General features: G+C 40.1%; 2 protein-coding genes across 3 annotated transcripts in view; one reads left to right on the top strand and one right to left on the bottom strand.

The window, feature by feature from the left end:
• The window catches only part of LOC135262062 (uncharacterized), a 51732-nt gene that overhangs the window by 21681 nt on the left and 7253 nt on the right, over positions 1 to 22798 (bottom strand). Inside the window, exons 2-3 of one of the 2 annotated variants that reach the window (XR_010332092.1) lie at positions 6719 to 6771; positions 4405 to 6402 (exon numbers count right to left, since the gene is read on the bottom strand). The exons of the other annotated variant lie outside the window; for it this stretch is intronic. The gene's annotated coding sequence lies outside the window, so the exon portion shown is untranslated. Of the gene's footprint in view, positions 1 to 4404; positions 6403 to 6718; positions 6772 to 22798 lie in introns of those variants that run through there. 2 annotated transcript variants of the gene reach the window in all.
• LOC135262056 (uncharacterized) lies at positions 9558 to 15747 on the top strand. The gene is made up of 3 exons (XM_064348847.1): positions 9558 to 9801; positions 11460 to 11600; positions 13130 to 15747. Exons 2-3 carry the CDS (start codon positions 11581 to 11583, stop codon positions 14553 to 14555), a joined length of 1446 nt encoding a protein of 481 aa, XP_064204917.1. The 5' UTR covers positions 9558 to 9801; positions 11460 to 11580; the 3' UTR covers positions 14556 to 15747.

Here is a 22798-nt window from a genome sequence, read left to right as displayed (position 1 = left end):
TTACATTACATTATAGGCATTTAGCAGACGCTCTTATCCAGAGCGACGTACAACAAGTGCATAGGTTCATGATGTAGAGGCGCAAAAGAAACACTAGAGTGAAGTAAGGATCGTAGTGCCAGAAGTGACCACATCGATCAGGACTCCAACCCTGTAGAGTAAGCTTGTTCAGCAAGCAAGAATCCTACCAAGTACAAAGTACAAACTAGCACTGGAATCACACCTAATCATACAAAAACAATCCTGCCAGATACACTAACATAATCTAATTATCCTAGCTAGGTACAATGAGCTGAACTATAGGCTAGGGAGGGGTGGGGAGAGGTGCAGCCTGAAGAGATGAGTCTTCAGTCTGCGTTTGAAAGTGGTGAGATTCTCTGCTGTTCTGACCATCACGGGGAGGTCATTCCACCAGCGAGGGGCCAGGACAGACAGCAGACGGGAGCGGGAAGTGCAGACGCGAAGAGGGGGAGGTGCCAAGCGTCCAGAGGTGGCAGAACGGAGAGGTCTGGCTGGTGTGTAGGGTCTGATGATCCTCTGAATGTACCTGGTGCTGACCCCTTAGCTGCCTGGTATGCAAGCACCAAGGTCTTAAATTTGATGCGAGCCATAACAGGCAGCCAGTGGAGGTCAGTGAGCAGGGGGGTGACATGGGAATGTCTGGGGAGGTTGTAGACCAGACGCGCTGCAGCATTCTGGATGAGCTGCAGGGGTCTGATGGCGGATGCTGGCAGACCAGCCAGTAGCGAGTTGCAGTAGTCCAAGCGGGACAGGACCATCGCTTGAACCAGGAGCTGGGTTGCGTAGGTGGTGAGGAAGGGGCGGATTCTCCGGATGTTGTACAGGAAGAACCTGCACGTTCGACTCACCGCCGTGATGTTCTGGGAGAGGGACAGTCTGTTGTCCATCACCACTCCAAGGTTTTTTGCGGTGGGTGATGACACCACAGTGTCCCCCAGGGAAATAGAAAAGTCAAGAAGGTTAGAGGACGGAGCAGGGATGAAGATCATCTCCGTCTTGCCTGGGTTCAGCTTAAGATGGTGGTTATCCATCCAGCTCTGGATGTCCCTCAGGCAGGCAGAGATGCGAGCAGAGACCTGAGTGTCAGAGGGCGGGAAGGAGAGAAAGAGTTGGGTGTCATCGGCATAACAATGATAGGACAACCCATGGGCAGAGATTACAGGACCAAGAGATTGGGTGTACAGGGAGAATAGGAGGGGACCAAGGACAGAGCCCTGGGGAACTCCTGTGGCAAGGGGGCGAGGTGCTGATACTGCACCAGCCCAGGCGACTTGGAAGGAGCGACCGGAGAGGTAGGACTCAATCCAGTCAAGTGCTGTGCCACAGATCCCCATAGCTGCCAGGGAGGACAGGAGGATGGGATGGTTGACGGTGTCAAAGGCAGCAGAAAGGTCTAGGAGGATCAGGACAGATGAATGGGAGGCTGCTTGTGCGGCGTGAAGCGACTCATTGACCGAGAGGAGTGCGGTCTCTGTCGAGTGGCCAGGTCTGAAGCCAGACTGGTAGGGGTCTAGGAGGTTGTTCAGGGAGAGAAAAGAGGAGAGTTGATTAGAAGCAGCTCGTTCAATTGTTTTGGATAGGAAAGGGAGAAGGGAGACAGGACGGTAGTTCTGGATGACAGAGGGATCAGAGTGGGCTTTTTCAGCAGTGGGGTGACGTGGGCCAGCTTGAAAGAAGAGGGGAAACGTCCAGAAGACAAGGAGGAGTTCACGAGCCACTGACCAAAGAAACAGGCCAGGTTTGGTGCCTAATGTATGGCTGTTTTTATTCAATTCTCACCCTAATTAGGTATACCCAATTATCTGCATCCACCCCCAGCTCATTTGTGAACACTACTGCTGATATGGGAGACAGTACACATCCAGGTTTCTCCTCTGAAACATGTGTGTCATTAAAATAGCCCATGTTGCTTTCAGGGTCATTGTAAGTCACGGCCATCTCCACTCCCCAGAACCCTCTGTCACATATTTGTTTTACATCTCCAGTAATATCAAGACATACAGCTGCCAGCATTATTTTTATTTAACCCCTAAAGCTGCGCCAGCCCGCATTTGGGCCGGAGTGGGCTTATTTGCATTCATTCTGTTTTTGTTTCACTCAGTCTGGTCACAGTGCACCCAGACATTTTCAGACCCTTTGCAGCCCTATTGGTGATCATTGTTAATGATGAGCTACAGTATGTGCACACGTATAACTATACAATATCCTAATTATGAACTGACTATATACAGCATTCAACTGCATACAAGGTGTCCTGCAGCAATGTATAGTCAATGCAGCCGATCTTAACTAAATAATGATACATTAGGGAGATGGTCATTCGTTCTGTCAAAAAACTTTCACTTTCATTTTGAGTCACAGCTAGAAGAAAAACAACATGAACATAAAAAAATGAGCAGGATGCAGAGGCGGATCTGGAAAATCCCCACCAGAGCAAAAAATATTTTTGTGTTTTGTCGACCGGGTGGTCAGGATAAGAGCAAAGTAGAATGAAGATAACCCGTAACAAAAACCTTGCTCTGGTTTTTAGCTCCTCTTAAGCTGGTGTGGTGGAAATTCTATCTACATCGACCGGCGGTGAGAGAGTCAAACGACTTACTCACAATATTCTTTTCAAGCTTTAATGTTTGCAATCATAAACTTATCCTGAGAGACACTCTTACCTAGTGCTCTGAGACTCCTTTTTTTATAGCATGACCAGCGACAGGCTGTCATTAAATACTGATAAACAGGATACATGTGCATTTTCAGTAATATTAATTTTAGAAATGACATCTTGGCAGATGTGTGAAGTGGCTTGTTTGTCCCTTGACCGTTCTTCTCAGAATCGTTTCTCTGTCTCACTTTGCAAGAGAGCAGGCAGGTGTTTGTGGTCGGCCCATCCTGTAGCACGTCTCTGCTGCAGGCCTCTTTTACACACACTTGCCGAAATGTAGACATATGACACACTATTCTCTACTTTGAATTTTACCAACACACTGGCCAGCTAAGCTGTTAATCAGTTAATCAATCCAAGAATATGACCAAAGAAACAGGCCAGGTTTGGTGCCTAATGTATGGCTGTTTTTATTCAATTCTCACCCTAAGTTGGTATACCCAATTATCTGCATCCACCCCCAGCTCATTCGTGAACACTACTGCTGATATGGGAGACAGTACACATCCAGGTTTCTCCTCTGAAACATGTGGTGTCATTAAAATAGCCCATGTTGCTTTCAGGGTCATTGTAAGTCACGGCCATCTCCACTCCCCAGAACCCTCTGTCACATATTTGTTTTACATCTCCAGTAATATCAAGACATACAGCTGCCAGCATTATTTTTATTTAACCCCTAAAGCTGCGCCAGCCCGCATTTGGGCCAGAGTGGGCTTATTTGCATTCATTCTGTTTTTGTTTCACTCAGTCTGGTCACAGTGCACCCAGACATTTTCAGACCCTTTGCAGCCCTATTGGTGATCATTGTTAATGATGAGCTACAGTATGTGCACACGTATAACTATACAATATCCTAATTATGAACTGACTATATACAGCATTCAACTGCATACAAGGTGTCCTGCAGCAATGTATAGTCAATGCAGCCCATCTTGACTAAACAATGGTATCACCTTGATTATCCATTTGTAACACAAATTACCAGCAATTTTCTGCTTTCTAAAAATATAACTGATATCATGAAACCACAGAACACGTTAATATTACTAGGATATAATAACAAAAGTATTTTTGTGGCAGGAGCAGGACATTCTTGGTGCTAAATTTTAATCTGATAAGAAAATGTTTTCAATGTACAAAAATGCCAAGTTTCTCACACATACAAAGCATTGTCTGTATCTAATTAATTCAAACTGGAGGGGTGGTGTGGTTAGGCCTCCATCTGCAGGCGAAGACGGAGACCACAGATGTAGGCCATTGCAGTAATTAGTAACTCTTTATCTGTTCTGCCTGCAGGGGCTGGAATGAGATGCACATTTGTGCTATATATTGTTTATTCCATTCTCCTTCTCCTGAAGCACAATAAAGCCTGTGTGCGTCTGAGACTTGCAAACTATGTGGTTTGTGGAGAGAGGAACACCAAAACCGGTTACACTAGGCCTGCCATTAAAAATATTGATATCAAAATGATGCCAAGTTACCAGAAACAATATTGGCTATCTTTCCTCACACAAATTAAACAAGTGTTTAAATTTTTTTTGTAGGTGGTTTATGTGAGAACAGTATTAATGTATCTTGTAGGCTATGAACAAGATGCATAAACATAAATGCATGCAAACAACTAGCCACTTTCTGAAGAAACACATAGGGATCCACTGCATTTTTTTTAAGGGAATGAAAGTGTATGTCATATTTTTACATTACAGGCATTTAGCAGACGTGACTTACATTGCATCCATTTATACAGCTGGATATATATACTGAAGCAATGTAGGTTACGTATCTTGCTCAAGGGTAGAACGGCACTGTCCTACCAGGGAATCAAACCTGCAACCTTTAGGTTACCAGACCAACTTCTCAGCCATTATACTACACTGCGGCCCACTGCTGTCCCTATTTTTAAATGGAAGTGTTTTTAATAATTGTTTGCTTGTCGATAGAGGATCTATGGGGTTAGCCAACATTATTTAGAACTGTGGCATTGCAGGGTAGCTACAGTAGCCTAGTTAAAAAGTAGTTATCAGTACAGGTGAATGTGAACTGTTTTGACTTAAAGAAAATCAATATTCCTGGCATGAAGAAGTCATTATCTTACGCTAGTTTCTATATGAGCGGCATAATGTTACCTACTGGACCAAATGGCAACGCAGATTTTAGTGCTTAATTTCAGAAGTGGCCATAGGCTACTATAACGTTATGTACTCAGTCTGTCGTCTCATTAGCAGGATAGGTAACGAAAAGGCCGAAAGTGGAACAGCCAAATGTGTGGGTGTATTTCATTTGGATTTCAGAAACATAGATATGTTTCCCGCAAAGATTTTACAGATGCAAAAGCAATCGTTTAAATGATAGATTTTCAGTTAGCCATCAAGCCCGTGTAACGTATTAGAGGTTTGCATCAATCCGAAGGGAGGATTTGAATCCAGGTCTGGCACTCGTCCAAAAAGGTCGAAAGACAAACGCGCTACCCAGTGAGCTACAAGGGAAGTAAATAACAGAGTTGCAAAGTTTTGTTCTTTTAAACATGTGCACTTGGATATACAGTATGTCCGTTTTGTGTCTGTATGCAATGTTTTTATATTGGCTGATGTACCTAACTGTCCAATGGAGAGACGTGTTCTTTGTGGGCCTGGAGCATTTGTAATGATGTAATCAGGCAAAAAAATAGAAGAAGAGAAAATGCAAAATCCCCTAAGTTTGGGGCTTTAGGTGGACGTTTGAAGGTGTTTGTGAAGTCAGTCTGTTGAAATGGGGTGAGAAGGTACAGAAATGAATGTTTTTAAGGGCTGAGAGTCTGTGGTCATTGCGGTTATTTCTGTAGAGAACCCTGAAAAGTGCCAAACTCTCTGCTGTATAGGTATGGGGCATGCCACCCCGCCAACTTGACGGGAAGGCAAACCTGCCATCTCAGTTGACAATGTGTAAAAGATGCAAAAAATGGATTATGCTGAAATGTTTGTATGATCAGATAGCATTAACTTGAATAGATTTCAATAATTTGATGGACAGCTAATTCATTAAAGCAAGAATATTTAATTAAGGTCCAGGGTTCCTCTGGCTACAAACCAATGTCATTACAGGTATGTAGGTCCAACACTGTTTTTTTATGTCCGTATTACATTTCAAACCGTTTGATTTTATTCATCCTATACTGAGCACAGCTTCACCTCTGTGATTAGTACATCTTCAAATGAATACTTAGCTAAGATTATGAGAATGAAGCAGTCTTAAAGCAAATGCTTATTTTGAAACACTTCTTGGCCAGTAGCATGCTTCACTGAAAATTTTCAAAAAGCCACAGGAGTGTCATACAAGTCAACCATCATCTAAGGTTAATTACTTTTAAATACTCAGCTACATGAACTGTGCAGTCTCAGGAATGGTTTATTTCAGTGTTTGTCTTGTTTTGTGAGGGCATTGTGCTGTCTAAAAAGTAAAATACTTTTAAATACTCCATTACATGACCAGTGCAGTCTGTGGAATAGTTTATTCCAGTGTGATGAGGAAGTTGTTATTGTTTTGTGAAGACATTTTTATTGTTTTGTGAGGACGTTGTTATTGTTTTGTGAGGACGTTGTGCTGTCCTCCTCTGACTAAACTGGCCCTCCAGCCACAGTGGAGTAGATCACATGGTGTCTCTCGCCCTGAGTGTGCGGCCTCTCTCTCCAGTTCTGACAGCCCAGAGAGGCGTAATGAATGTCGCCTGCTTCGATCGTGGGGTCTCCCTGGAAACACAGAGGAACACTGAACAGTTTCTTTGCCATCATAATTTCATATTCATATGAATCAATTTGCAGTTGCATGAAAATGAATCAGGACTGCGTTTATTGTCGATACAGATAATTCAACACTACTAATGATAGCCAATAATTACTCTTCACAAATGTATATCTGTAAGAGGTGCATTTAAAGTGTATGTGGTAATACATACATTATTAGGCAACAGGTGAATTTTTGAAATTCTATTCACATTTCCAGAGGTTTTTCTTCTCAAAGTTATTTTTTTTCAGCGTAAACTTTCAGCAGGTGAGCTGTACTCACCTGTGTTTTGTTCTGTGGTTCTTAAGTAGCCATGGTAACAGGATGTCTGGCTACTTGAGGGAAGAACACTGACTTTTAGTTTTTTTTTAAAACTCTTTTTAAATGTTTGTACTTAATTTGTTTTATCATCCATTTACTAAATAGCTCAGATGAAACCCTGATGCACAACCAGTTAATTAAATATACATTCAAACATTTTAATATATTTTTTAATACAAGCAATTTGGCTTTAAAAGGCTTGTACATGTTTGGATATAATCTCAGTGTCTGTCCTGCAATTAACAAGATTCTGTGTTTTTTTACTACTCTGATCTTTTATATGAATCTCCTTAAAAGGTGCTGCGTGTGAGCCAAACCTGTGTTATATTAGCATAGCCAGACCTTTGCTACATTAGCATAGCCAGGCCTGAGTTACATTAAGATAGCCCAATCTGTGTTATATTAGCATAGCCAGACCTGTGTTATATTAACATAGCCAGACCTGAGTTACATTAAGATAGCCAGACCTGTGTTACATTAGCATAACCAGGCCTGAGTTACATTAGCATAGCCAGGCCTGAGTTACATTAGCATAGCCAGGCCTGAGTTACATTAAGATAGCCAAATCTGTGTTATATTAGCATAGCCAGACCTGTGTTACATTAGCATAGCCAGGCCAGCTTGTTAGTAAATACCATGTTTAATACAGAAAATACAGCGTCATCAATGTAACAATATAAATAGCAACAACCAACTGTAGACACATGAAATAAAATTGTCAGTTCATAAGATGCATAGACGTGCCTTTATCTAAAATAGTTTTAAAGTCACAATGATGCAGTTACAGTGCCATGAAACATGACGGAGGCAGTGTACGAACGCCCTGAAATGTCTTAAAAGGGCAAACGTGTTTTTCTTCTGATATTCACATATTCCTGAGTGCCAGAGAAGTTCAGTCTGACATGTGCCATTTTCTCACGTTGCCAGAAAAGATAGGGGACACAAGGCGTATATGTGAAAAAGGCCAATACATTTGGATTCAATTGCCTTATGAATTAATGTAGCACTCCCTATCGGTCGATTTGCACCATCTTTTGCATGCTAGTACAGGGCTACCGGTTGACCGAGTGGAACAAAATCATGCCGAAGATATGCATCCAGTTTCGTGACAATCTGATTTTGAATTCAAACAATATTTTAGTACTTTTTAGTGAGAAGCCATACCCACAAGGTATGTTTTGAGACAGGAAGTCTGTAAGGTTCTGCTGCCCATTAAAATTTTAGATATACTTGGAATTTTCAAATAGCAATCACACTGTGAACAAATTAATCTTGGAGGAGAGTAAAGAATACGTAACTCTTTAAGATTTTCTGCAGCCAACCATATAAAGCTTTATACATTAAAACAAAATTTTTTTGTATCATCTGAAGTTCCTTCCATGTTCACTTTCCTGACTCAGTGTATCAGGTCAACATTTTTTTCTTTTCTATTAGAAATAAGGCTCAGCATTTATAACTATTGTGTATCTTAAATACACAAACTATGAGAATACACTGCAAGAAGTCACTTAGGTTCCCAGAGTCTCAATAGACACCGGTTTTCTACTGCCATGAAACTCTGCTGACCTGTCTTTCGTTTTATAATGGCGGTGTTTATTGTGACAGGTGGTCTAAAATAGAACATGGGAACACAGGATACTTTGATGGATGAGCATTAAATTAGAGCATGAGCATTTGAATTAATCTCTTCATTGGTGAGAACATCTGGGCAAGATTCTAATACACAAGATCACTAAATTAACTTGTAGTGAAAAGTAATAGCGTGATTTGATAGTGTCATTGTCCTTGTGAAGACAACAAGCAAGTTCGCTATGATAGTTGATATTTCAAGATCTGGTATAGCAGCAGTCAAAGTTTTGGTTTGGTCTTGGTTTGGTTTGGTTTGGTCTCACACCGAGGACCTGGTTTACAGTGCTGGTGTAAAAAGTGCAAAACAAAACAAACATTTCGGGAACGTGGTCGTATTGGGTGCGGGTGTAATTTTCCGTAGTGCTTCCGTAGGGCCTCTCCTGGGTGCCGTACCACTGACCTCCAGCAGGTAGAGCCCTCCCCAAGGAGCTGAAGCTGGGGAAACGTGTCACTGGAGAAACACCTGCCTCCGATCTCTCGGCCTAATGCTCGTCCAGCGACGTGCCCAAAGGGGAGTTCACACCAAACAAACACCGAAAAGAGATTTCAGTTAAACAGAAATGAAAAGGGGGTGCTCTCTTCATTATTTAATTTGAGAGTGGATGTGTGTGTTTAGCTTTCTCCTAATCTCCCTGTATAACTGGAAAACATGTCTGTTAAAATCAACAGCCACCCCCAACCACCCAGTGAATTCTTAATTGGCTCTGCTCATTTTATAACAGATAAAATCATAGTTTTGAAAAGTGATGCATATTACAAAATATTGAACCTACAAACCTACACCTGCTGTAATGATATTGGTTTGTATCAAGAGGACCATATGGCATGAGGTTTTTTGTTTGTGCACTAAACATAAATATTTAAGTATTATCTGTCTGTTTCCATGAAGTTACTGAATCCCATTAAATTTAATCTGAAGGCAAAGCTAAAATAGAACAACAAGAACCATGAACTAAAGGAAACTGTCCTGTTGTACCATGTAAATCAGTTACAAAAAGCAGAAAACTGAATTTTTAAACATCAGGCACAGCTGGCATAATACTTATTCACTGTGCAGTGCACTCTGCCACGATGCAATTCTTTTGATGGCTCTTGCTTTTTTGCTCTTGTGGGTTCATGTTTTTCCTCTAGCTAGCTGCGAAAAATGAAAATGAAAGTGTTTCTGACAGAATAAATATGATCATTCCCCTTCTGCCTCTTCTCCAATGGGAAAGAAAGAATGCAGGGGGTTATTAATTTATTCTTTAAAATGGTAAGCAATTGGTTAAAAAATCATCAGCATATGCGATTATGGCCAATTAGAACACATTTCTTTACCCCGAGGCAGAAGGACATCCCACCCTGCTCAGGCTATATGAGTTAAGAGTCACAGCAAGACACACCACCTGGGTCTGAAGACGATCCGGCAAACACAGGTGAGAGAGCAGCTTTGTGTGGTTTCTCTGCATTCTTGATGCATTCTGGAGTTTTAGGCTGTTTGGATCTTTGGATCAGTATTACCGATCGTTTGCTTCACAATGTCAGTGAAGTTAACTTCAAAACAAGCTTATTTATACTCACTTGGGAGTTTGTCATTTGCATATATTTGTAGCTGGATGGTATTTTGAAGGAGTTTATCTCCTGAGGACTGAACCTGCGTTTAGTACACGGGTTTCCAAGAGACTACATTTGTACTGTACATCAGAACACTTCAGTGTTCTTTGTTTCCTCACTTCCTTACGCAGGAGAGGCAGAGGGTGTGTGTGGGGGACCTGCAATATGAACAACGGTTACTCTCTTCTTTTTTTTTTTTTTTTTGAGAGTTGAGGTATTTTTGTTTTTCTTCTCATATGCCTATTTGAGTGCATGTCCTGGTATCTTTTAGAATCCCCCCCCCCCCCCCCTCCATTTTAATGATTGCCTGTTGCCTGTGTGGCTCTGCTCAGTCTGTAACTGATAAAATCATTGTTTTGAAATGTGAAGGAATATAAAAAGCAGTATTGTACCTAGATAGCTGTAATGATATTGGTTTGTATATGTAAATGAGGGCTTGAAATTGTTTTGTTTGAGGATTAAACATAACAAATTTGTTATCTGTCCATGTCCATCATGTTCTATTGTATCTATTGAAATTAAGCTTTAGGCAAAGTTAAAATAGAACCACAAGTACCCTGGACTCATTACTTACAAGAAAATAAAAAGTGCAAGTTTTGTAACCCAGTTGCAGTTTCTTTAAATTCACCTCAAGCTGGCGTTGTTGTTTGTGTTTCATTGTACCATCATGAGACAATGTCTGCTTCCCTTCCCTGGTCCTGTCAAACTGTCTCTAGGCTGCATTTTCACTGCTGGGTATTTTCCAGCTCCTCCTCTGGGTCCTGCTTTTATTTTGCTCTCTTGTTTGTATCCATGTTGTTTTTCTCCTTGCTGTGACTCAAAATAAAAGTGTAAGTGTTTTTGACAAAATATGATCATGCCCCTAAAGCCTCTTATCCAAAGAACATGTGAGGATGTGAGTGTTATTAATTTATTCTTTAAAATGATAGTCAATTGGTTAAAAAACATAGGAGATTATGGCCAATTAGAACACATTTCTTAAGACCAGTATAAAAAGACATCCAATCGTGCTTAGTCTATGAAGGTTAAGAGGCTCAGGAAGATGCCCTTTTTGGGGCTGTAGATGATCTGAGAAACACAGGTGAGAACATGGCTTTGTCCGATTTCTCTTCATTTATTTGCAATTCTTCTTCACCAGATTGTCTGCTTCACAATGTCAGTGAAGATAACATCAAAACAAGCAAATTTACCTTCAGTTTGTAATTTGCATACATTTGTAGCTGGGTGGTTTTTGTAGAAGTTTATCTCCCTAGGACTGAATCCACGTTTAGTACACAGGTTTCTGAGAGACTACATTTGTACATCAGAACACTTCAGTGTTCCTTGTTTCCTCACCTTGCTTCCTTACGCAGGAGAGGCAGAGGGTGTGTGTGTGAGGGACCTGCAACATGAGCAATGGAAGCTAACATCTGATTTCAATGTACATTAGTGGGGTTTAGCTTGTCAAATTAAATTACTTTTTTTTTTTACTCTCTTTCAGGCGCAGGGACGGTTCCTCTCATGCACATTCATGCCAGTTCCCGATTGAGTTTTCACGAGTTTCCAAAAATTCTGTCATTGTTTTCTTTCTTAAAAGAGGACTGGTAACTCAAAACTCAGCGATGGCACAATCTCACACAAGGTAATATGTGACTGCAGTTTCTACAGTACACATACTGTAGAGGTGGTAAACGTAATATTGTTGTACAGTAGCTTTTAGATATTCAAAAGTTGATAGGTTCTTTTTAGGTGATGTTTATTGACCGGTAGCAAACTCTACAGATTGTCCAATGAGAACAGAGTATACACAATAGAATAATACAAAACCTCCGAACAGGAGGTTTATTATGATATTCACACCAACATCAATTATATGCACCATTCGAATGGACTTTATTCTTTAATTCAGTCTTCTCTAGAGCTTAAGCCTACATTGTATTGTTGAGTTTGTTGGTGTGTGTGTGTTTGTGTGAGTGGTTCTTCAAAACGGGGGGAAAAAAAACACACAAAAATATATTTCTATTAAATACGTAGTCAGGCTAAAATGAGGGAGCTAAATTAATCAAGTGCCTGAAGTAATTACCATTAATAAACTGCAATACCTCAAGTAACCACTGAAGTTTATGAGCTTCACTGAGGCTGGTAATTCTTGGTCCCATGGTATCGATCTACAACATAATCAATTTTACAGATCTGAGAAAGGTGAATCCGCCCGATCACAGCCTCGAACAAAAAAATAGGCAATTTTTTTTTACATAATACAAAAAAAAAAAAAAAAGAATTATGGGGCAGCTGCTGCCATAGTTGTTTCTTCAGAAAGACTTCCTTAAATCACAGCATATGACTGGTTGCCCAGATGATGGACTTTCAGCCACAATGTATTATGGGTCTCTTGAACATTGAGTAAGAGGGATTGCATACTCCAAAATGCTTGCTAATCCAGTATACATCTGGCACTTCTCGCCTACTCAAATGGAACATGCTATGCAGTGAGAACACGCTATATACTTATTTTACTAACCAGTAAGTATGCTAAGTACAGGTAGCTTGGGGTTTGCAACGCAGCCATAGTACACATCCAGAAACTTTTTATGTACACAAAACGGATGTACTATGCAGTGTGAGTTAGTCAGTATGCAGTGCACTAAATTCTAATTTTACGTCACAGTTAGGATGATAAGTACGGATAGTATGTGGTTTCGAACACAGCCTAAGGTGTTCTTTACAAATTGCTGGATTCACCCGTATCCTTTCATAGGTGCCTAGATATGTACTCAACATAAAGCCCACTGGACATTTTTGTACAGTTGATATTTTGGAGTATTGCAGATTTGTTGCACAGATTGAATTTTTGACTCTGGTCTGAATTATTTGTTTGTGGGAATGTTGGTGCAAATCTATGGCAAAGGAGTGTTTTAATTATGTGCATCAAATGATATACTAATTGTACTCTGTGTAAACTGAGTAACTATCTGCCCATCTATTCATGAATCATGAGGACTATTGACTAAGGCTGACAAATTTTTAAAATAATTTTCTCTTCAACTATAATATTATACTGTATCTGTCTCAATGTCGTGTGTGTGTGTGTGTGTGTGTCGGGGGGGGGGGGTAATTGTTATAAAGAACAAAATAAAAAAAATAGTTGTTTTATTTCTCTTAATCTTTTAGTTACTCTACAACAAGAGAAGAAGTTACATCCAAGTGGTCAGATGTAATTAAGAACAGTGTACAGATTGCAACAGAACCCAAACAAACATACCTGCTGAAAGTCCAGGAATCTCTGAATGAAGAGGGAGTGGTCAGGAGATACACGTTTGGAAAAAAGGACCCCCAAATAAGGAACAGGACAATCATGATGGTGGGAGAAACAGGAACAGGGAAGTCTGCGCTCATCAATATGATGGTCAACTACATTCTGGGTGTAAAGTGGGAAGACAAGATCAGGTTTGAAATCATTCCAGATGAAAGCAAAAGGCATCAAATTGAATCTCAAGCCACTGTGATTACTGCCTATGAGATTTTTGGGCTGGAGGAACTGTCTGTTCCTTTTTCCCTCACAGTCATTGATACGCCAGGATATGGAGACACAAGAGGTCTGGATAAAGATAAAAACATTGCTCAGAATCTGTACACATTATTGGAATCTTTAAGTGAAATAGATGCAGTTTGCCTCGTGGTGAAGGCATCTCAACAGCGCCTAAGTCCCAGCCAGAAATACATCTTTGATGCCATTCTGTCTGTCTTTGGGAAGAACATGGAGAAAAACTTCATGATTCTCATCACCTTCTCAGACTGGATGCCACCTCCAGCTCTTAAGCTAGTTTCTGTGTCTGGTGCACCTTTCCTCAAAGATGAAAATAATGACCCTGTTCACTTCCTGTTCAACAACCTTCCTCCTCAGAAGTTTGCTAAGAAATACGAAGAAACATATAAAACAGCATGGGATAATGGAGCAGAGCACTTCAGAAAGTTTTTTCAGGCTTTAGATAAATTGGAACCGCAAAGCTTGAATATGACCAAAAAAGTCTTTAGGAAACGTTGTCGCCTGGAAGAGGATATCCGGAACTTGGCGAGTCAGATTAAAGAGGAGAAGGAGAAGGAGAAGCACAAGGCACTTGAGGAGCTGCAGAAAAGACTGGAAGAGCACAAAGAGGACATGATAAGTAACACCTATCAGAATACATGCGCAGCTGAGCAACATGCAACTTCCAGCACTGAGTCTGGGGCAAACCTCTTCATTTCATGGGTTTCCTGGATATTCCCCATCCCGTGTTTAATATACAGGGCAATTAGAAGATCAGTGGACAATCAACATGTAGACTTTCCCGAAACCAGCAGCTCCGAGGGTCACCAAGAAAAAGAAGACGAGCCACAATACGAAGAAAGAATAAGAGCATATGAGGACCAGAAAAGACTTAAAAAAGAGCTGATGGAGAGGTGTTACCGGTCCGTTCTCGAGCTTGAACAGCTTGCTCTGAAGTTTGATTCAGGTTCTACTCCTCAGAGCGTTCTCAGGCTGATTGAAATGCTGAGGGAGAACGAAGACACGGAGAAGGCGGAAAAGCTGCAGATGATGCTGAAGAAGACTGTGTGAGGAGATTAACACACACGGAGAGCACGCGTGTTCAGTGAAGCCTCTGTAGTTCTATGCGTTAAGTTTTCTGCAGACAGTAGTACCTGACACATCCACGCCTGCCTCCTGGCCGTTTCTGATCTGTCAGAAAAGTGTTTCTTTATTAGGGTGAGAATTTAACAGTGTAACAAAGCAATTGAAGACACCTGACTAATTAGAAACCTGATGAAACCATTAATTTTGTTCCGAACGTTATGGTTCCTTGAAATACGGAGCAGGGTTGGGGGGTGGGGGGGTCATTTATAAAAAGTAATGTTATTTCTGCATGGTGATACCAACATGTACTAAAATACCCTTTAATAAAAGTTGAAAACTATGCTTTAACCACTTTTGCATTGTTTGAGTGTAAATATAAAATTGTGGAGTACAAAGCCAAATCAAGAAAAATTGTCTTTGTCCCAAACATTATGGAGCTCACTGTATGTATGCTTTAGCTATTGACAAAGACTATTATTTGCTCAATGAAAATAGTTAAGAATACAAGCAATCATTTACTTTAATGCCTTTGTTTCTCAGCTATTTACTGTTTGATTTTCTAAGTGTTGTGTATTGCTGAACTTGTGCGATATGTGAATACCTTTCTATCTGGATAACATTTGACAACCCAACTAATGGACAATGTTTAAACAACTTGCATGTCCATGTGAAATAAGTTAGCGGAGTATCAAAGTGAATCTAATTGTAAAATGTAGAAGTGGAAACAAGGGTTTTGGGTTCCATCTTGGTCACCCTCCTTTGGTAAAATCTCACTGATTCCATCCTTTATACAGCTCTTCCCATCTTCACTGTAGATGTAACATCCCTCTCATTCTGACTGATGTTCCAGTTAGATCAGGGCTCCTACAAGAAGCACTGAACTTCACTATCTGCTGAAACGGCAAAATTCACTGTGGTGTGATGTTTTGCGTCCTGTGAAACCTGCACGTTTGTGGAGGCCGATGTATTAAAAGTTTAATGTTTTATGAGTGCTTTAATGAATTAGGGCAAGGCTTGAATTAAAATAATGAAGTTTATCTGTTGTCTTGTAGCCAACTTTACAGCCACTAGCTATATACTGACATCTAAAAGCTTGTGTTTTTACCACTGGCAAATTATAGAACTATAATATAAATGTAATAAATTCTTGTTTTTTTGTGCTAATCAGCACAGCATGGATCTTTGTTCTTTTACCATTTATATTTCCATTTATATTTGCAAACTCACGCATCCTGAAAGCACACTCCTCCTGCACAGTCCTTATAAAATGAAGAAAAAACACTAAATATATAATATAAATATATTGAACATGTAGAGAAATACATGGAAATATTGATGTTGTTACTATTTACCAGTAATATGAAGTTGGTTTCTGATATTCTTGTTATCCTTTTGAGACTGGATTGTGGCATTAGAGAGAGATACTGTTGCTTTATTAAACATTGAGCACCAAGAGTGTCCTGCCCCTGCCACAAAAATACTAGCCAACTTTTGTTATTATTTCCCAGTAATATAAACGTGTTCTATGGTTTCATGTTATCAGTTATCCTTTTAGTTCTCCCTTTGTGCTTGGCCCCCGAAATTGCTGCTTGCAGCTATATTTAGAGGGCCAAGCACCAAGCGTGCGTAGGACCCCTATTGTTTTTGCTATGATTATTCTTCTTCTTCTTGTATTTTTTCTTATGCTTCTCCCTACATTGTCACCCCTTTCCCATGCTCAAAAACTCATGAAATTTGGCAGGCATGTACGGTACAGCTGCCAATGTATTATGCATGACATGCATGCAACTGGAACTCTACACCTGCAAAATTGCAACATTGAAAAGATTATTACAGCCATGCCATTTGACGTACATCCACCAAACCACCTCATTTTGAACCAATAATATCTAATATCTGCCACATTGATTTTCTGCTATTTAGACTTCTTAAAAAAAACCAAACTGACACTCGACAGTGTGACACCCCTGGGAGGGGGCAGTCCCACAGAACACCGTTGGTTGTTGTATGGAGAGAGATAAAGTGCACCCACACAAACACAAAATAAAATAAACGGACACCTTCACCCTTCCCCCTCGCGGGTCCCAGGCAAAAACAATAAACTAAAACAAGCTAAAATAACAAAGACAAAATAAAGTAAAACAGAGCAACCACTTTCCTGTGCGCCGTCCGTATCTGGCCCACCTTCCCAGCCGGCTCCAGCTACTCCAACACCCCAGTAGAGGATTACTTGCTTTTTCTTTTCTCCTCAAACACAATTCCAGAATACAACGAAATGAAAATCACAGCTTTGCTCTCGGTGTGTGCTCCCAGCACACCTTTAAGCACCTGGGCTGAGCTTAAAATAAGACTTAAGACTTAAAATAATGTTTTGCTTTTTTTTACAGGTAAATAGGTACAGGTAAATAGGACTGTCACTGTCAGATGGGCTCTTTGGTTTGTCTTAGTAAGAGGTCCCCAGGGCAGAGTGTTGAACCTCGAAGCTTGGGGACACTGTTTTTGCCAATTTAAAAAAGCTTAAAAACAACTGAGAAAATAAGACTTGAAAAATACTAATTATTTATTTTAAAAGCACCAGCAGTACAAATGATAGTAGTGGCTCACCTTCCCTCTCCTTGCCTCTACTGACAGTCTCTTAAATAGGCTGAGCCAATCAGTTGCACCTGGGTTTAAATTACAAATTATTTAACAAATTAAATCAATTAACAATTAAATACAATAAATTAGCCAACACCTGAACTGGTGAAGGGCCACTCCTTAACAGCCAACCAGACCAATGTTGAAGAGTTTGCCGATGATCACAAGCCACCATCAGGGTCATTTTGTTCTTTATAAATATCAATTATAACAGATATATAAGCACAGTTTCCATGTGTTTGCCCTGCTTTCTTAAGTGGTATGGCGCGTAACGCCCTTGCTTGTGCCATGCTTGTGATGAGAGAACATACAAGCAAATGTGACTATTTTAGGAGCACCAGGGTTTTCTAACGGGAAGTGCCATACGATCAAGGCCGAAGACTGCAATGTTACTAGTCTCTCTGGACTTGCCTGTAAGCACAAGCATCCCCCTGAAATTCCTTAACCTCAGGAGAGGTGAATTTATGACTTTATGCACAGATATATTGTTTGAAAATTTATGTTTTTAATTTTTCACTCAATTCTGAAGAAACCTTTCTTTCTGTGAAGCCATTTATAAGCTTGGTGATATCCGCATAAACTGCAATACTTTGAAGCTTTTTGGCATTATAAAATATATTTGCAACTTTGCTTTTTTAATGTCATGTTATAGCGAATAATGTAACATTTAATATATTGATTTCTTTCCTTCATTCTTTGTTCTAATTCGTAAAAAACGTGCTTGTATGCTGCTGGATCAACAGTTCTGGCTTGGAAATCATAATAAATCGCGGTGTCCTTAGTTATATATTTAGTGTTTTTTCTCCATTTTATAAGGACTGTGCAGGAGGAGTGTGGTTACAGGATGTGTGAGTTGTGTATTGTTGATTAACAGTTTTCCCCTTGCAAATATCGACAAAAAAAGAAGAAAAAATAAGGAAGATCAATGCGATGCTGATTAGTTCACATTACAGCAATTTATTATATTTGAGGAAGCAGGTTGGATATTTAAGACACAAGGTTAGTATGGCGTGACCATTAATGTGGGAGACAATGAAACAATGAAATGGCTTCAAGATAAAGAACACATCAGTACAAATAAAGCAAACGCACACAAATCTAATCTGAACCTCTTATTTCATGCAAATATCTTCACAACTGAATGGGCTTCACAGAACACGAAACATTACCCCACAGTGAATTTAGTAGTTACAGCAGATGGTGAAGTTCAGTGCTTCTTGTAGGAGCCCCAAACTAACTGGAACATCAGTCAGAATCAGAACACATCTTTCAATTGCAGATGTAATCCCATGAATGCAAGCATGGTCCTTTTGTGCTGTTGTTATTTGTGGTGCAGATAAATAGAAAGGTATACACATGTTAAACAAGTTCTGCACTACATATAACTTCATATGTATACATATACATATAACATATAACTAGACAGTTCATATAAAACAGATTCAAACAGTAAATAGCAGGGGGAAAAAAAGTAAATTGTCATATTCATAACTTTATTCATTGAACAAATAATGGTCTTTGTCACTAGCTAAAGATGATTTCCCCCTCCCACCAGAGCAGTTAAAGTCTAAAGGCTCGTTTTTACCTATACACATACACAATACTCTGAATAATCTGGGCCTGTGCAATTCTGTTTTATAATGTGTGCAGAATGCCATTTGTCTTATACCACCCAGTTTTCTGAGGTTCACAAGGTTTCCATGGATTCAGTATGTCAGATCTTCAGTCCCAAGTTTAAAGATGAGATAAATTCAGTCAACCAACAAACTGCTTGTTATGGAAGCAGTAATTTAATTTTAACTGCCGACTCTCTCTGATTTTTTATAAATTCATCCTGTCTGATCTGCACTCATAGTTTTGATCTGAATCGACCTTAAAGCAGTAAACAGGAGAACTGCATTTCAAACACAGTTTAAAAAAGTTATATCTACCTGCAATGAAGGCTGACAGTACAAGAGATACTGGAACAGTAAAATACTTCCCCGGACGTTCTCACTCCCAACTACAGTTCTCACTAGATTCTTACTTCACATTACATGCGTTTCAGAAATATAAAACTACACTACACACTAAATACAAACTTCTATTCGTGGATATTTGTTCAAATGATAAAACATACCAGCTAGTAAATAAAGATCCACTTCAAGACAATTCAAAAATAAAAAATTCCAGTCACGTCGTTATGTTGAGCCTAAGAGTCTTTTCAATAGTTTCTGTGGAGAAATGGACAGGTTCTGCCACTAGAGGTAAAGTTACAATCCTGACTGAATACACCTTTGACAGTTTATTTTGGTAGCTGTCGTCTACTGTTGCTATTGCCTGTTTCACATTATGGACAACGAGAAGTCCTTGGTAAATAAGTGTAACTGTTTGCTCTGAAATAATTTTGGCCCTACAACATCTACATGGAAAGCAGAAGAGCGCGCTCTATAGCCGCGTATAGTGTAGCTTCACCGTCAGGCCTAAAGAGGGAGCCCTTTCCTGCATAGCTGCTGGTGCGGCTGTGGCTGGTTCGGCGTTGTTGGAGACTTCTTACTCTGCCTTTGCCTGTGATTTTTGGTTTCCAGGTTTAATATTTCTTGAGGCTTTCTGTTGTTTTCAGTCCCAGTTATGTGATTCATGAGCTCATCAAAAAATGTAGCATGGCTCATTCATATGGTTGAGCTAAATAGAGTAGAAGCCCAGGCAGGCTACAGCTCTACTTGTCCACTACTGTCCTAGAAATAGGCTACCATCTCACTGACTTATATTTTCCCCATGCAGTTTTTAACGTGACACACGTTATATGTATATTTCACGAATCCATATTAGATGGCAGCTCCAGGTCTTTGGCTAAAATATTTTTGAAAACATGGTGAACAGTTAGAATTCCTAGGTCTTTGATTAACTGAACTAACGAGTTGATCACATTGCCAGGCACGTCGCACCCGCACTTTCACAGAAACATGACTCCACCCCCCCCCCCCCCACTTTTTTCTGAGATAGTCATTGATGAAACAAAACTAAAATCTGTACCAGCTTGCCAGAGCTAGGTAGGCTAGCCATGGTTAGCTCACACATTAGCAATAAACGTCCCGTATAACTGGAGAGACAGTTCTCCTAAATTAGTTTAGACGAAAAAACATTCTATTTGCATTGCAAAATTGTGCACATTTCAATCAACATTAGTGTATTAAAAACTGGATAAACGTACACACTCCGAAAATGTTCATCATGGCAAAGATCTGGAATATCTTACGCAGATTTTGTCATTTGAACGAGCACAGGATAGAGGGTATTTTTGAGTTTATAATTTATTTTGAATTTATTTTATCTTCAGAACATGGTGTGATGAAGGAAACTGTGTTTATCTACAATTGAATTATTCATGTCATGGTTCTGTGTTTCTGTTTTTGTTTTTCCTTTTTTGGCTGCCAGATAGTGGCACTTCAGTTTTGTGTTTCAGCTCGTTCTCCCTCATTGGTTTCCCCTCTATTTAATTGTTTTATTGTTTTCAATTATTCAACTGTTCAATTGTTTTTGTTCATGTCTTGTTATCCCTTCCCTCTTTGGATTGATAGTTCTTTGAGTTCACCTGTGTCTGATAATTTGCCCTGTCTATTTAAGTTCTTTGTTTCCCTGACTTGGGTGCTGGTTCCTTGTGAGTGTTTTTGTTTGTGTTTGTGTTTGTGCCTGCATTTCTGTTTGTGTTTCTGACTGTGTTTCTGTCTGTGAGTTTCACCTGTGTGTTCCTGCCTGCGTTCCTGCCTGTTTTCTGCCTTCCTGAGTTCTGCCCTGCCCTAGTTCCGTTCTGTGTTTTTTTTTTTTGGGGGGGGGGGGGGGGATTTTTGGATTTTATTCTGTTTTCTGTTTTTTGAAGGATTTCTTTGTGTTTTTTCGAGAGTTGCCCTGTGTGGCCTCCTTTTGGTTTTCTGCCTTTGCTCCTGTTGAAATTAAAGTCTTTATGTGCATTTCCCTTTTTGACGCCTGAGTTTTTTTACTCTCTGCATTTGGGTCCATTTCCCAGAAAATCGTGACAATTCAGATCATGGGCAGAATTGTTAATCAAGGAAAATATTAGTCTTGACATTCAATCAATCAGGGGAAGTTTTCTGCCTCCTCGATTTTCAGCTCAGCAGTCACCACTGTGCCTTAAGTTAAACTAGTCCGTACCAGTCAGTTAAATAATGTGTGTAATAGAACACACCTTGCCACGCCATTATAAAAACTGATGTCCCCCTTACATTACTTTTGTAGCAGTAAGATTACATTTATTATATGGTGAGTTTTTCCCTATATCCTCATGCTAAAATCAACTGTAAATCCACATTTTAAATCTGATATTTAAAAAGAAATTCTTCCCAGGGGGCATGCCCCCGGACCCCTCTAAGGGGTTCGCATCTTTGTCACCTACGAAAGTAGCCGCAACCATCTAGACAATAGTATGAGACTACATTTTTTGGCAGGTTTAGCATTGCTGAACAGCTAGATGAAGGCTACAGGATTGGCATTAGAAGGCACAACGACAAGGTAACAAAATCAACACATTCTGTCCAGAATAATAGACTGTGTGAAATTTTGTGGAACCTTTGAGTTGGCTTTGCGTGGCCACGATGAAAGTGAGAGCTCCGATAATCCCGGGATATTCCGTGGGTTGCTGAATTTTGTTGTCTCCTTTAAACTTCAGCATTCACATATTCACATTTTGTCCAGCAGAAGGCTCTATAAATGACCTTGGAGTTAGCTAATATTTTCCTACTCTTTTTATGACTTCATAGAACAGTGGCAGTTAATATGACTTTAGTAGTTCCATATTTAGAAATTGAGCTGTTGCCTGTTGGTAACTTTAGGTGATGTAGGTGAAATGGGCATTTTGTCATCTCTATCTACATATTTTATATTATTAAGGAGGGCAAAATATGTTCAAGTAGTGGTACTGGCCAGTGTTTAGGCAACATTACAGTGTGTTGTGTTGTTTTAGATTTATTTATTTTTTATTTTTGTGCTGAGCTATGAAGTGCTGCTTCAGTTTGTTTGTCCCCCCCAAAAACTGCGCCCCCCCCAAAAAATTTTTTATCACCAGCCGCCACTGATTGGTAGCGTTTATCTTTTAGGTGTAAATGCTTTCTGTGCATGTAGTTGTTTGAGCAGTATGTTTGTTTTGCTTGAAGGTTTATGTTGAGTAGTCGGCGGATGCTTGAATAGACCGCCGTTCCTTCCTTCTGTTTTGTTAGTTTGTATGTTGCAAACTAGCTAGCCAGCTACCGCGAGTGAGCATGCTTCCGATCATACTATATGGCCTTATTTTGATAAGTAGTGCACAAAGCTGGTTAGCTAGCTCGAGCATTTCTTTTTTGTTTATCTGTTTGTTGTTTTCACGTCAAACCCGATCTCCCCGCTCTCGCTTGGTCAGCTAACCCAGCTGTGCTTGTCTTCGTGCTTTGCCTGCCATTAATTTGAGGGGCATGCCTGTCTGCATGCTGTTGGTTTGCTTTACGCTCCGTCTGGGTTGCGGTGCCTAACTAATGCGTTTGGCTTTAACTATTTTCTCCTACTTGGCTCTGTGAAGTGTGCATTGTGATTTTTGATGCCAATTGCAGTGTACCTTATTG

This window comes from Anguilla rostrata, chromosome 8, assembly GCF_018555375.3.
Source record: "Anguilla rostrata isolate EN2019 chromosome 8, ASM1855537v3, whole genome shotgun sequence".
NCBI classification, from domain to species: Eukaryota; Metazoa; Chordata; class Actinopteri; order Anguilliformes; family Anguillidae; genus Anguilla; species Anguilla rostrata.
The sequence above is the reverse complement of the archived record's forward strand: the minus strand, read 5'-3'. Positions and strand labels throughout refer to the sequence as shown.